The 16,877-nt window shown below is 38.8% G+C and overlaps 1 protein-coding gene across 5 annotated transcripts in view; it reads left to right on the top strand.

The window, feature by feature from the left end:
- Positions 1 to 16,877, top strand: part of usp25 (ubiquitin specific peptidase 25) — a 113,121-nt gene that overhangs the window by 47,160 nt on the left and 49,084 nt on the right. For all 5 annotated transcript variants that reach the window (XM_042499675.1, XM_042499676.1, XM_042499678.1 and 2 more), the window contains exons 3-4: positions 14,065 to 14,209; positions 15,207 to 15,330. In XM_042499675.1, the coding sequence (XP_042355609.1) occupies positions 14,065 to 14,209; positions 15,207 to 15,330 (269 nt within the window). The remainder of the gene's footprint in view (positions 1 to 14,064; positions 14,210 to 15,206; positions 15,331 to 16,877) is intronic.

Genomic DNA, 16,877 nt, shown 5'->3' with positions numbered 1-16,877 from the left:
CCCCCACAGTAGCTGCAAGAGTTTCCTCTGCTGATGGGTCTGTTAAATACATATCTTTGAGAAGACATCTACTTCAAATGTGCTATAAAAATTCTGTCCATAAAAAAAAGTTTCATTTGATGTTGCAGGAATGATTTAAATTACAGAGAAAAAAATAATTTCTCTTGTATTTGTTTTCTTTATTTGCAATTACATCTGAACATTATAAATCTAATCTAAATCTAATCTAAATGATCAATGTTTGTGGCTCTTTCAACTTCACTGTCACAGAATTGCATCTAACATTACCTGACAGAAGTTTCTGTTTCATCTCTCTGTCTATCCAAACCTCCAGTCTATTGATAGTCAGAGCCAGAGCAATCCTTCTCTCTTTCGCCCTCCCAGAAATTAGCTGCTGCTTGAGTATTATTTTATGACTGAGAGTGTTAAACAGTACTTCCAGTTCTTTGATTATCATATGGACTACTATTCATCAATCTCATATGCAGCACGCAATTTTTTATTTCCACCCTAGATGCTACTCTTCTTTTAATAAATGTAATTTTCAGTGTTGTGAATCCACCGACTTCACATTACTACAGAGTTCATCAGTCCGTTTTTCAATTTATATAAATTTTTACTACTCCATTTTTATCATTTGGTTTTTGTTACTAGCTCCTTATGGTTACAGTGATGTTAATCAAAACTGCAAAGCTAGTAACGCAAAGTACAAGCAAAGAAATTTCTTAAATTCATAATGTTTTGCATTTTCTGTTGAATTTACAAGATGGTGCATCAAGGATTTAGAGTTTGTTGTAGCCTTTTCACAAAGATTGATTGTTAATCCTCACTCAACAGCTCCAAAAACTAGACAATTTGTTAAGGAAGTCTGGTGATAATGTTGTTACTAGTTTAATGGTTGGATCAATTAAAAATAATGTGTACACAGACATCTGCTACTATTATTAGAGGCAGATGACATTGAAACATGTCGCTAGAAAGGCAAAAATATTAGTTTTCAAATTAAGTAGTAGCTACAACAGATAAATGCAGTGGAGTGAAAATTGCAATAATTGTTTCTGAGATGGAGTAGAGTGGAACTGGAAAACTAACATGAAAATAAAAGTACCTCAGATTTCTTCTTAAAAGCAATATTAGGTAAATTTACTCAGGTGCAGTCTACCACTTCTTGGGGGCCACCAGACTAAATGGTGGAAAGATGGTAGGAATCTTTTTCTAAATATTTCCTGTGCCTAAATCTGCCAATGTTACTCATAAAAATTAAAAAAAAAAAGACGTAAAAATGTCATGTTTGGAGGAATGTCTCACAGCACTGATGTCAGAAGATACCCCATCCTCCTCTGATGGCTGTTTGCGTGTTGTTGCATGTTGGTAGAGTTTCATCCCCCACAGTAGCTCCAACAGTTTCCTCTGATGAGGGGTCTATTAAATACATAAATACATAATATCTTTGAGAAGACATCAACTTCAAATGTGCTATGAAAATCCTGGCCATAAAAAAGACAAAACATAAACGTTTCATTTGTTGTTGCAGGAATGCCTTAAATTACAAAGAAAAAAAAATCAGTGCATTAAACAATTAGAAGTTTCAAAATTCTGTATTCTCACATTACCTGACAGAAGTTTCTGGTTCACCTCTCTGTCTATCCAAACCTTCAGTCTATTGATGGTCAGAGCCTGAGCAATCCTTCTCTCTTTTGCTCTCCCAGAAATTAGCTGCTGCTTGAATATTACACTAGTATGAAACTACAGTATCTATGTAGGATTTGTACCTTAAATACTGCTTTTGACATTTAATTACTGAAACATACCATCAACAGGAGATGCACGATTTCCATCCTCTCCGCACCCATCTTCCTCATCACTACCCCCCACCGTTTTCTGTAGACGACAAACCATATCTCAAAAATCTCTAAAAAATAAAAGAGAAATAAATGAAATAAAGACAATAGACAAAGTAAAATGAAAATGCAAACATACCATTTGGATCTATTGTGATTTCATCCAAGTTCTTGCCATGGAACTCTGACAATCTTCCTTGCTCAAGTGCCATTAGAACTTTACTGATCTTGGCGAGTTGCAGGGTCTTCTCAGGGAGTCGATAGAACTCACGATGGATTCTAATGTCATGACCAAGAAAGTTGGCCAGTTGGTCCATTTCTGTGTCTGTCGTGTTCAGTACTGTTGAAAGGGTCGCAGCATGCTTTCGCAGTTTGGTTGATGTTAACACCTTGGGACACTTTACCCCACATGCCTTTGCAAATCCACGGATGCAGTCTGAACCACGGAGATGTGACATGGCTGCAGGTCTTGCAAACATATAAACATTGTCTTTAAGAACCCCACAAGTCTCTCTCTGCTGAACAAGGAGTTCCAAGCAAGAGAGCATTTTTGGAGTCAGAAGAATTGGAACTGGTCTGCCTCGCTTTCCTCTGGTGACAATCCTTAAGAAATGTCTGCAGAGCTTTTTTTCCACTTCAGACAGTGCCCAGTCTAAATCGTCATGGGGCTCAGATGTGTCTCTTGACAAAAATGCAGACAGAGGCATGCTTGCCACTTCTCCTTCCCTGCGTTGGTTAAATAGAATGGTCTGTGTTAGACACACCTTTGCCAGATCTGTCCAGGCCTTTGTAGAAGGGCTTTCAGATATCGCACTGCTGCAGTCATCTTGCATTTGACTTAGATACTGGTGCATTTTTTGCACGTCCTCGGTAAATGGCATTAGAGTGGGTGCATTCCACTTTGACTCTACGATGTTCCTTAGTGCTGTTGCAGAAACCATTGCATTCCACTTCTTAGTGTGCACTTCTTGGAATTCAGAGGCATGCTTTACAAGCTCTTGGTTGTTGAAAATTAGCCCCTGAGCTTTTAAGAGCTTGCTGACATTTACCAAAGCATTCCCAAGTTTAGTTGCCAGTGATGGGATGGCGTATGTGTTGGTGCTGGTCTCATAGCCACATGTAATTTTGACAGCTTTGACAATCTCCAGATAATTCTCAGGATTAATGAAATCCTCCATCTTTTTTAACTTGGTATGTTTCCTGGCATTTTCTCGGGTGTGCTGTTGACTTTTTGCTGTCATACCACCTTTATTTAGCAAGTGCTGCCCAAAATCAATAATGACCTGGTCATTCTTTATTATTTCTGTGACAGGATCGGGATTCATAGCACTTACAACTTCCCATAACTGCTTGCTCATATGAGAAGGCACACGCCCAGTGTATGTACACAGAGCCTGAACACGGTTCTTTCCAGGCTTTGGGTTGACTGATCCAGGCTTAAGTTTACAAATTCGCACATGTCGCTACAGAACCTTTCTTGTAAAAAGTCCTTGGCAGTATGCACAGTGCATGAAATCCCTTCCCTGTGCTTCTTTTGGTGGCCGTTTCAATGGCACGAGTTGCCCCTTCCCTGACTCCATTACAGTGGCATTACAAATGTAGTCGAGCTGTTTTTTTCTTTCTTTTGAACCTTTTGGAAAGCTCAAGGCTCTTGCAGCATCGACCATTATCCATGTGTGCACTTTCAAGATGTCTAGCCATTTTAGCATATGGCTTACTGCAGTACACACAATAGTGTCTCTTATTGTAAACTCTATTGCCATTTTTATTTTGGCAAGCACCAACTATGACACTAACTGGTGTCCTGACTTGGGCAGGGTTCTTCTTCTACAGTGGTGTCAGACGCAATGCAGTTTATGTCTAATTCAGGTGTTGTAGTGTCACATATAGTGGGACTCTTTGAGCCACGGTGATTTAAGACATTATCAAGAAATCTGCGTTTTGTTTGTTTGAGGTCAATACTAGCATCACTGTCCTCGGTGTCTGAGGTGGTATCTGGAATACTGTATACTCATCTTCATTTCCACTGACTGATGTTGTATCATATAGTTCCAAGTCATCCAGAGATGTGTCTTTAATCTGAAAATAAATAACTGATGTCACATATGCAATTTAAATTAAACACATCACAGTAAATAATTTACTGTATGAAAGATCATCCAGCTACTTAACTGAGAACTTACTATGACGCTTTTTGTCCGTCTGAGTCGTGCTAAAGTGCTTCCATGTTCATTTTGAAAACCCTTCAGAGTCTGTAAAGAGAAGCAACATATTTAGTCATGTACTGTAAGCAACAAGATAAATTTAAGTACAAAAAAAGTTGCTGAATTTGACCTAAACATTCTATTAGCCAAAGGATAATAATTTTGTTTACAAAGTATAATGTATTACATTATTTTTCTCTGAGACTGTGATATAAAATATGTTTGGAAGTGATATTAACAATTGTTTAAGAAAAAAATCTAAACAAACAACAGAACAATACTGAATTTTGGAAAGACTAGGTATAGGTCTTGTAAACACCTGACATGAAAACATGTTAAAATAAAAGCATCAATAAGCATCAGTTCTCATTGTCTACTCAAAGTTTGAGAGGACTTGACAAAAACACCTTTAAATATTGAAAATGTGATGTAAACGCTGAATAATATTCAAGTAGGCTAATGCAGGATCTTAAGGATGCATCTCTAAACTTAAACATGCTAACAAACCCGACTTCAAAGGAAAAGAAACACAAAAAATTCTGTTGTGATATTTTCTATTAATATGTCAATCTGTTTCTACAAATCTTGAACAGAAGAGGCTTAGTGGGGACATTTCACACACCATGTTATCATCCTTTACAGGGACAAAGTGTCTCCAACTTATCAGATACTTAACACAAAGTTTCAGTCAAACAGTTAGGCTAACGTGCACTGTGGGGACGTCGTGGACATCCCAGATGACAGCCATAAATTTGCTAAAAATAAATGCCTGTGCAGGTTAGGATCTGTCCAACATGTTCCCTAATCTGTTGCCTCCTAGACGCATTAGATTTTACTGTTTGGTAGACCTGATTCACATTAGATTAACCATTAATCACCATGTTTGTTTTATGTAGTTGCTTAAACACATGAGAATCATCACTAGAAGAGTCTAGTATATATCAAGTGATGAAGGTTTATGTACCTGTTCATTAGTGTCCTGTGGACAGGTAGCTTCATCCATCAGAGTCTTGGACATGCCAGCACACTGGTAGCTTTTTTCAGGACAAACATCCATGGCGCATGTTGTCACCTGCATAGATTTGACAGGATAAACAATGAAAAGTATGAGAAGGATTTGGTCACTTTGATGTAAACACTGCAATATATTCAAGTAGACTAATACATGATCATGGGGACACAGCTCTAAACTTAATTACATACCAACACACCTGACTTCAGAGAAAAAGAAAACATCGTTCAAGATGTGCAGTCGCACGTCTTGAACAGAAGAGGCTTGGTGGGGACATTTCACACACAATGTTATCATCCTATATGGGGACCAAGTGTCTCCAACTTATCAGATACTTAACACAAAGTTTCGGACGTCCTAGATGACAGCCATGAATTTGCAAAAAATAAATGCCTGTGCTGGTTGGGATCTGTCCTAAATGTCTCCTAATCTGTTGCCTCCTAGATGCATTAGATTTTACTGTTTGGTAGACCTGATTCACAATAGATTAACCATTAATCACCATGTTTGCTTTATGTAGCTGCTTAAACACATGAGAATCATCACAAGAAAACTCTAGTATATATCAAGTGATGAAGGTTTATGTACCTGTTCATTAGTGTCCTGTGGACAGGTGGCTTCATCCATCTGAGTCTTGGACATGCCAGCACACTGGGAGCTTTTTTCAGGACAACCATCCATGGCACATGTTGTCACCTGCATAGATTTGACAGGATAAACAATGAAAAGTATGAGAAGGATTTGGTCACTTTGATGTAAGCACTGCAATATATTCAAGTAGACTAATACATGATCATGGGGACACAGCTCTAAACTTAATTACATGCCAACACACCTGACTTCAGAGAAAAAGAAAACACTGTTCAAGATGTGCAGTCACATGTCTTGAACAGAAGAGGCTTAGTGGGGACATTTCACACACCATGTTATCATCCTTTACGGGGACCAAGTGTCTCCAACATATCAGACACTTAGTTTCAGTCCAACAGTTAGGCTAATGTGCACTGTAGGGACGTCGTGGACGTCCCAGATGACAGCCATAAATTTGCTAAATGGCTGTGCAGGTTAGGATCTGTCTTAAATTTCCAAAACACTTGAAAGCATGTATTAAAATATGAATAATTTTTTTGTTTCATAAAGATAATACCTTCAACTACAACTACGACTTCTTAAATTCTACACATTTAAACACTGTGCAGTCATGAAACATACTTGCATTCGCCATGGGCAGTCTTCTCCTCCATAGTCATATGTAATTTCTTCTCCTTCCTTTATGTCTTTTAGTGCAATAAGACACAAATGTGGCTTTCCTTCTACCTCAATTTTTTTCATCCTACAGTTCGGATGTCTGTGTTCATCATTCACTAGGCGGCCAAATGAACCATCTTCTATGGAGGCATCAATACTTTAAAGGGACAAAAACAGGAGAAAAATCAAAATAAAAAAACATTTTTACATAAGAATAATGTATCTCTCTGGTACTTATATAAGATTTTTGTTTATATTTACATTTGTTTAAACATTTTTATTTACTTCATTCACATTGCAGGATCACATTATTTTTACAAAGTATGTAAAAAGAATATACTGTTGATAAAGTGCAACTTAAAATCTTACCACCATGTTTTCCCTCTCCCCTTGAATGCAAATAAAAATGCTATGCATGAGGGGTGGTAAACTTTTCTTCTCTTCTGGGATTCAGCATCATCTATCAAGTTACCCCTGTATTCAACTACAAAATCCCCTTTGCAGAATGAACCTAGGGTGAACACACCACATCCTGAAAGACATTTTCTATCTGAACTAGAAACCAAATCAGTATATTCACTGCAATGGTTATTTCATATTGTATGTGGCCACATGTACAAAAAACACAGTCCAGATAAAGAGTGACAATTGCATTTAGTTTGACTCAATGGCAGCATGACTGAGATGAGTTGCCAACTAGTAGTAGAGTAATTAAATTTTAGTAGTCTACTTTACCCCGAAGTTTTGCAATGATAACCATGCTTCTTTGGCATAGAATAGTTTTAGTATAGTATAGTATAACTATAGTATAGTTATTGGCACCAATACCGTGTATAAAAAAAGCCCTGGGGCTACATTGTGTAAGACTACAATTAATAAGCTTCTCAGTTAAAGGTTACTTCATCCATATGTTTTACTGTTTTGGCGTATATAATTATATATAATTACCCCTGCTTTCTGCAAAGGGGCTGAGCTCCTCCATATAAACTTCACTTACGTCATCTTCCTTATTGCAAAGGCAAATTCCATTAGAGAAACAAGCCTCGCATTAGCAACTTCACGGCTGTGCTGCTGAAGTGATGCATGCAGGCAGTGCAACGCTTCAGCAGAGGAACGGACAGGATGGACAAGACAAGCCAATTATAGGATGACTGTTACCAATGAATGTCCACGTCTCTTTTTCTTTCTGCATTTCACTCAGAACTGTGATGTCATGAATATGATTTATTTTACTTACATTCTGATTCATTTTTACTTATATATGAGTGTTTATATAGTGATGTTGCTGTAGCAAGCTTTACTGTTGCTGCACTAGAAACAATAAAGTTGCATTTAAAATATAAAAAAATCAAATCTAGCTCTAAATATATTCTTTTAAAGAGAGGAATTATTAGTTAGTTTTAAAAAACGAGAGGGAGTAATCATCTTATCTTTTAATGCATTAATGAACCTAATCTCCAGTTTCCACGTTTTGTCAGTCTTCAAACCAACATGGTGACAGGCATCTTTAAGAGGACTGATCCTTGGTGGCATTTCAAACTGTTGAGAAATGAATAAAAACGGCTTAATTTCTGAGAAGAATACATGTGCTATATTTTATGCTGTGCTATGCCAACTCAATGTCTGTTATATCCAGCCTAAACGTAGACATAAAATGTTAATTTTTATAATTAAGTGACATAAATCGGGACACACTTAAGATGAGGACAATTGCAGAATTAACCCTGTCCACTACAAACAGGAGAAAACGGTAAACACATTTCCACTAGCATGATTTAGTTCAAGGTCCACTAAATAAATATTACAGGCAAAAACACAATACACTATTTATTAACTGCAACCAACCAACATAGGGCTCTTTCAGGATGAACTGCGTCTTGTCTGGAAAGCAGACAAGAGCAGGCAGCAGCAGGGGACAGAGCCAAATAGCAGGGGTCAAGTGAGAAACTTTCCAGCTGGCTTTAGTCTGTACAGGAAGTCACAGAAAAACACACCTTTTAGATTGATAGTACTTATATATCGGTTTGTATGCAGTCTACAACCCTTGTTAATCATGAGCCAATTAAAATGTTATACAGGTGATCTATGATCATGTTGCTGAATACTTTGAACCACTCCAATGCTAATATTAAAAACAAGATTGAAATATTGTATGTATCCAGTTTTTAAAATGAATATGGGCTGTTTTAGTCTCTCAAACTAAATATCACCCTAGGCCACACAGCAGATGTTCTGTTAACAGAGTGGGCCTTCTAAATAAGATAATTAAAATCAAAATGTCCCAAGTTCAGCAAAAAGATAAACGTTCCAAAATGTTTTAATGTTTAGTCATCTCAAAATCAATCGGCTGTTAGACCAGATGAGAGCCAGGTGTTTTTCATCATTACCTTAATAGGCTCCTTAGAGTTTAGCCAGTGGGCTGCGTGTCATAATTGACAATTGAAGACTGCGTGCAAACACATATGAGTCTGATGATATTTTAATAAATCAGAATCAGATATAATGGGATTACTTGTTTCTGTGACTTTTTGTAACCCACAGACTAATGGCCGCTGTACAACTGTCTGACTAGACCGCAGCTTTATGTCTCTGCCTGCTGCCGCATGCGCTCGTCCGCTTACCATGCGCAATTCATCTCCAGCCTCTTTAAACCGTGGGCTAGTGTCATAGGTAGCTCATAAAAGCATGGTGTCGAAGCAACTTCTTAAATATTGTTAAATGACTCCCCTCCCAACAAACGAAACTAAACGAGCAGTGATGGAGTCGGTCAATAAAGACGCTTTTTTGTCGTACGACACGTGTAAAAGTGACATCTCTTAATGACTGACACACAACCTTTATGTTAACTGAGTAAATCCAACCTGCTGCCCGAAAATTCCAACAACCGTTTTAATTGCTTAATTGATAACTTTGGTACAGTTGCTAATTAGTTGATGCTAATGCGTTTGCCTAGCATCCTTTAAACAAGCAAGCTGACAGTTTCAACAAATAAATAAGTGGCTACTTAATGCACGAACTGTCATGGCATTACGATATATTTCAATAAAATATTTAGTACTCACTGAACACGGTGCAGGCAGTGCTGTAGTGTCTCAATGATGTCGACGGTGGCACTGAGCGAAGGTCCACTTCCTCCTCGATTTCACATTAAATGCCTACCAGTGGAAGTTAAGATATCAACGCAATTTAATGAAGGGAGGCAATGCCCTCCAACTCACTGAGTTGGAAGGGTTTCCCGGTCTGCTCTGCAGGGGCTTTGTCGTTTCATTAAAATGCTCTACAAATAAAGTTTGCCTGACTTACCAACTACAGAAATTTAAATGTTATATTTATGGTAAATGTTATATTTATGGTAAATGTATTAATATTATTAATATATATAGGATGCTGCTCAAAAAATATTGTGGAAAGGTTTTTTTTCTGTAATTTAATTAAAAAAGGTGAAACTTTCATATATTCAAGAGTAATTACAGATAAATAGAAAATATTTCTAAACTGTATTGTTTTAATGCTGACTATTACAGCTTACAACTCAAGAAAAATTTTTTTTTTTTTTTTTAAAAATCTCTATATATTTTTAAAGTGTTTTTATTTAGAACCTGTTCCTTCATATTGTTAAATAATTAAGACTTACTCTACAAACATATGCAAATCCAAATAATAATAATAATAATAAATCAAATTATATATCTATATCTATCTATCTATCTATCTATATATACAGTATATATATAAGGGCTAACTTTAGAGAGCAACCTCTTCTTCAGATCCTGCTGCTATCAGACTTTACAACCAGCACTGCTCTCAGTAGAGCATGCACACCAATTGGAATTTTTTTCACTATTGATCTTTTTTAATTATATACAAACCTAGTGAAGACCCATAAAGATGAGACCAAAGTGACTGACATCCCTGATCTGCCTCAAGACAAAAGGCAGTAGTAGCAGTAAGGCAGTAGTAGCAGTAAAAGCAGTAGTCATTGTTGATATGTCCACTAATCAACACCGCTCTTTCACAAAGGTGAAAGATTTGGAGCCATCATTGAGCACTGACATGATACACTTCTGTTGTGACAGGTACAGTCAATGCAGCCTTAAGTCAGCTGAGCAGGAACAGAAATATGCCCAATAAAAACCAGCCAAGGTATATGAAGTCAGTCAGCAGTACACAACTCCTAAATTAAAAGGATTTTTTTTTTTTTTTTACAGTGTCAGCTATTAAAAAAACTCTCTAAACTTCCTTTATGAGAAATGTTTGGAGAATGAGCAACTGCCACTTTTTCTTGGCCCAACTTATCTCTATCTGTGTGGTGGATTCAAAGAAAAGACGAAGAGCGTGGTGCTCATAGAAGGGTATGTTAGGGATGTTCCTGCTCTGGAATTCACATAGCAGGAAGCTGACAGTAGGATGATACTCCACAACCTCTGCACTGTCCATAATAAAGGGGCTGCCAGAGTTGTCATACATGCCAATGACACCGACATCATTACCATGTGTCTGTACTATGGTGCAACGCACCTCAGTGATCTCCCAGATCTGTGGGTGAGACAGCCAAGAATGCATACCTGCCTATACATAAAATGACTGTGGCCCTGGGACCTTCACAGTGTTATACAGTGCCCTTCATCCACAGTCTGAGTAATGAAGATGCCACTCTTTATCCATATTTCACTGGAAAGAAGGCATGGTTAAGAGCAGCATGAACATGGACATACCAGCACTTGAGGAGTTGGGTGAAAACCCCACTGATGCCATAACAGATGACTTCCTCAATCAAGCATCATCCCTCGCCATAGCTGTGTTCACAACCGCAGCTGATCACTTTGAGGATTCTGATCTGGGCAAACTGAGAGCATACAGGTTCCTGAACTACAGATCAATCTTCTCAAAGTTCCTACCCCCAACAGATAATGCAGTTCTCCTGCACCTGAAAAGGGCTTCTCTGGCAACCATCACTGACAAGAACATATGCATCACCAAGCCAAGAATTCCCTTTTGCACAGAATTTGGGTGGCCTCTGGATAATGGAAATGCAGTTTCAATTCCATTTTAGGTTGTTTTCACACATAATAGTGTAGGGACTCGTTTTGATTTGCAGAGTGAAATTGCAACATTGTTGCATTTCAAGTTGGTTTGGTGACTGTTGATTGGACAGTTTTTGCATTTGTCTGCATCATCAGGACCCACATGGGGAAATCAAATGATGCAGCACTTTAATGCTCACAATGACTTTATATTTATGTTCTTTGATGTCAAAGAGCTCATAAAAATGATGAAATTGATTGTAAGCATTATTAGACAGCTATAGCTATCTATCATGTTATCAGGGCCGCTCTGGTGCAGGATCATAATTACGTTGTTGTTCTGTTCACACATTATAGAAGACAAATCATAAAATTTTCTAAACTCTGGATATACTGTATGTTCCACTACAGAAGAACTACAAAACAGGCATTTTCAGCAGCTCTACAGAGCTTATATAGAGGCACACATCTGCATTACCTGCCGGGATATCGTTAATCTGGTCATTACGTGACAGTGGCTGAGTGAGTCCTGCAGTGATACTGATGAGAGAGAGGCCATTTATACATTCCTGCTTAAGAAGCTTAACTTTTGAAAAACTTTGCTACATGATAATAACATAAAAGCGCACTTGCGCTGCTGTGCTGCTGTGCTGCTGTGCTGCTGTGCGTGGCCATAGCAGCGGCGCTGGCCATTGCCAGGATCAAATATGAGATCACGGAAATGTTTCATAATCAGCAGATTTAATCAGCGGATTTATTATTGGTTCAGTAGAAATCCTACTAAAATCATATTTCTTCTGTTATAAAGTCCTGTGGTTGGTTTATTTTTATTCACACCACAAACAAACCGCACCAGAGTTCACTTGGAAATGGACCGAGCCCTCCATTTTCAAGTGGACCAGAGTTCACTTGTTTGGTCCGCACCAGAGTTCGAATGACCTTTCACACTACCCCAAATGAACCGGACTATCCAAGAAAATAAACTCTGGTCCATTTAAAGCGGACTGAACAGCTCAGGTTTGAATGCATCCTTAGTTTGGCCTTTGTTGATGAACAAGACAATCTTATGTGGATGTGTCAAAGGCTGCCAGAAGAATTGTTCCTTTGCAAAGAAGGCAGTTCTATGCTACATATGGTGCCGCTGCTGTCTGTACATAATGGCTTGAAAGCAAAATACTAATAAAAAATAGCTGCATTCCATGTCTGTAAAACCCCTTTGCCTCCTGGGTATCACTTTATTGTCTATGTTGCTTCTCTGTGCACATCTCCTTAGTCGACATCCCCTGAATAACACCTCATCAACTGTTACCTTAACACTAAAAATGTTCTTGCTCATAACCTTCTTTATGGGGACCAGGAAGGGGCGGTACTCACCATATATGGAAGATGTGTGTGTGAGGACAAGTGAGTGCCATAGCATCCAATGACCTTTAGGGGGCTATACTGAGCAATCAGTGTGTGTGTGTCCTGACTGAAAAACATGACTTTTGGGCCAAAGCTAAAAACTTCACAGGCACCTTCAGAATGTCTCTAGCATTCATTTAAAAGGCTGTCCCTTATGGGGACCTCGATTTTGGTCCCCATACTGTTTGAGGTCCCCATGGCGTGACTGGGTAAACAGAAATTTGTCCCCAAAATGACAGCAATACAAGCACACACACACACAGCAAAAACAGCCGCTCTGCTCCCACAGAAGCCTCGTCACATATGCTTTCTAGGACCAATTTAAGAGACAGGTGGAGAACTTTCTAATCTGTGGTTGTCACAGAAAGTGTACAAGTAGTTCCACATATGTTGCCATCAACCATAGAACCACACAGTTTTACACTGTTTTTTTGCATGCACTTTTATCACACTTGCTGTCTTCTTTTTTAGATGAGCAGTTGTACTCCTGATATTCTTCAACTATTGTTAGCATAAGTTATCCTAAACAGCAGTCGAAGTCTTCAGAGGGCTGTACCACAAAACGAAATTAGTTAGTGAGGTATGTTGAGTCTAAAGCCAGGGTTTTCTGTCCTACAAAGGTGGCTCTCTTTCAACCTGGCAAGATCGCCTTGGTAATGTATGATAACCTGGTTGAAAGCAGTTTATGATCTGAGTTTCTACTAAAATCTGCTGAAAATAGCATTTCACACCTCCTTTGGGTTGCGTCTCTGTATAATCAGTGTGAGTACATTAGCGATCCAGACTTTCAGCTGAGGGACGAAGTTACATTACTTTATACTATTTGTTGATTTATAACGTTACATATATTAATCTGTGAAATCACACAATAAGTCATTTTTCATTCCCCTCTCGCCTTAATTAAAACAAGTGTTGTTTTTTGCTGGAACATTTGTAAATATTCTTCAAAGGCAGATATAGACAGCATGCAATAAATAATTTTTAAGTTTCAATGACACGCTGAACGCATCACCTATATCATTTTCTGTGAACACACCCAGAGCCTGAAACAGAAGGAGTTAATAGAGAACAGTGATAACCACCATGGTGGTGCCTGTTATCTCTGACCGAGGCTGCAGGGTTTGTTGATCAACTCAAGGAGAGGCAGGCTCTGTTGAACTGGCTACGTGGTGCAGCTCCCAGGTCTCATCAAGAAACTGAAGCTGAAAAATATATGGAAGCTTGAGCTGAAACACACCTTTAGCTTGAGTTGAGAGTTTGACCTAACAGTTTTTCCTTTGTCCACACTGCACTCACATAAGCCTCAACCAACACAAACATTGTTGCTGCAGGTGAGCAATGGAGACCTGGCTGAGGCTGTGGCCTTTCTGACAGAGAAGAACGCCAAGGTTCCTCAGCAAGATGAGACAACCTACTACCAGACATCCCAGGTGGCCAGTGACAGATATATCAGCGTGGGCAGCCAAGCAGACACAAGTGAGCAGCTTATTTTAACTTTTGGCAAAGAAATTCCAGAGGCATCAAGGGGATGCTGAAAGAAAAGGGAAATTTATAAACCCAGTTCACAGTTTTTTTTAACAGCAGCTGTCTGTCCCTTTTGAATTGTAAATAATATGAAAACAATTTTAAAGCCATGTTTTGGCTTTTTCATTAAGGACTATTGTATTTGCTGTGGTAGCACAAACATTATACATAAGTAAAGGGAAATTTTGGCAATTTTCAACCAGCTCTGTGTAATCATAAGCCACCTTTCCACCAAAAACTTATATCATTATATCGCTTAGGATCATTAACACCGAAAGTAACCCCTATCGACATGTACCTAAACCGTTGATCTGTTTAGCGTCACCAGGCCAAGTCACTTACCGCTCCATCCAGCTTTCGCCTCATTTTCTCTTTACCAGTGATGGACAGGAATGTCTTCCCCCTCATCTGTGTCCACAGAACAGGTCTGCACACCGACATTTTCATAACAACAAAGAGCAGGCTGAGAGTATCTCTCTAAAAACAGCAGGGTTGTGCATTGACTCCTTGTCAGGCAGGAGCAGGGCTGTAGTACCATGATGCTCTCAGGTTTTCTCTCCAAATGGGGAATATCTGCCAGTTGCAATTCATATACATTGCTTAAGATGAAAAATAATTATTATGATGAAAATGAAATGCTGCAGTGGTTAGCATTGTCGCCTCACAGCAAGAGGACTTTGGGTTCAGACCTGAAGTGGGGAGCTCTTCTGCCTACAGAATCTCAGTGTTCCACAGCTTCCTCTTACACTCTCTCTGCATGGGGGGAAGCCAAACACATCTACAAACACTGTGATTACACAGAGCTGGTTGAAAATCGGCAAAGCTTGCCTTTAATGGCAGTCCGTTTTGAACTATAAACCGTAAAGGTAAAACAGGTGTTTATGCAAACCAAATTATGGTGTACATGTGCATGTTTGCGTGTTTTTACTTTGTTTTGTTTTTTATGCAGATGTGATTGACCTGACTGGGGATGATAAAGATGATCTGCAGAGGGCTATCGCCCTCAGCCTGGAGGAGTCCAACCGAACGTTTAGGGAGACAGGCATCACCGATGAGGAGCAGGCCATCAGCAGGTGCGATCAGCAGTATTTTTGACTCATGAGTGATGACAAATATGCCAAGAAAATCTGCAGTCAACCATTGACCAAACAGTTCAGAATAACCTTTTACACTAATCCTTGGATGAAGAATAACAACAGAAGACACCTCAGGGATCTCCTGAGCTGATACTAGTGATCAGTATTGAGGCATTTTTTGATGGATCAAATCGTGTAAAGTAAAGCTGGTCAAAATGAGATCCTGTCTTTAACTGGACTGTGTGTTGTCCAGCTGAGCCTGCCTCTGCTGCAGCACTGCTCTCCTCATTGATGAATGGGCTGTGGCTCTTTGCACCATATGCTGGTGAAAATTAAAGTGTTTGAATGTGAAAAAATGTTTGGTTGCACGGTTGATCGACTGTTCTGACACCAGTTAAATTGACAAATGTTGCAGGTTTCATAACAAATTGTGAATTAGTGTCAGTTTGGTAAGTAACTTGATGGCAGGGCAACAATTAAGTTGGCTGTCGGCGGGTTCATGTTTCTCTCTGTGGCTCATATCTGTACTCTGCCAGACCTGTACTCAAGATTGTTTTTGAGTTAAAAGAAGCATCACTCTTTGACACCATGTACAGCTGCAAGAGGACAGTGCTCTAAAGTCCTGACAACTGCAACAGAGAATTTCATCTGATACATAACATAATTACATGTAACAGCAAATTATTTCTGTCATCAAATCAAAGCAATAAGCAAACTGTATAAAACAACTAGCCTTGAAAGAAATGGAGTTTTGAAATTGAGTCTTGAATATTTTAGATATTTCCAGACTATGTTTTAGGTTTAGTGTGAAATATATAAATATAAACAAATATATAAATAAATAAATGAACAAGTCCCCACTTCGACCTCTTTAAAAAGTATTTCATCTGCCATCCAATACATTGTTAATAGTAACCTACCTTGTAATACTTGTGATTAGTTTATTATGTCCTGACTAGTGCAGTGCCTGTTCAAAACGGGCATTGAGGATTGCTCAGCCTCCTTCTTGCAGCTTCCTCAAGGACTGCTCATACAAACAACTTAACAACGCAACACACCTGGAAACTAAACAGGTATAGAGTCATTATCATGTTTAAAAATGCAAAATATTAAATTTTGTTGCTATTCCAGCACATTGTGCTCCAAATAACAAACAGAAGGCCCCCAAAGCACTGGAAATTTTTCAATTTGCATTGGGTGGCTGTGGCTCAGAGATAGAGCGGATTGTCCACTAATCAGAAGACCTGTTGTTTGATCCTCGGCTCCTCCAGTCATAATGTTGACGTACCCCTGGGCAAGATACTGAACTAATGAACCTTTATTGCCCCGGATGGAATTTGTCTTGCTTCTGGTGGCTGCACAAACAGTGTGTTAAATGATTGGTTACTGAGTACCAGGTGGCACCTTGTACGGTAGCCTTGGCCACTGGCATGTGAATGTGTGTGTGAATCAACGTCCGTATAATATATCTATGATGTGAATGGGTGAAAGTGACATGCAGTGTGAAAGCGCTTTGAGTAGTCGGCCATAAAAGCGCTATACAA

Source organism: Plectropomus leopardus, chromosome 13, assembly GCF_008729295.1.
Source record: "Plectropomus leopardus isolate mb chromosome 13, YSFRI_Pleo_2.0, whole genome shotgun sequence".
NCBI lineage: Eukaryota > Metazoa > Chordata > Actinopteri > Perciformes > Serranidae > Plectropomus > Plectropomus leopardus.
The sequence above is the reverse complement of the archived record's forward strand: the minus strand, read 5'-3'. Positions and strand labels throughout refer to the sequence as shown.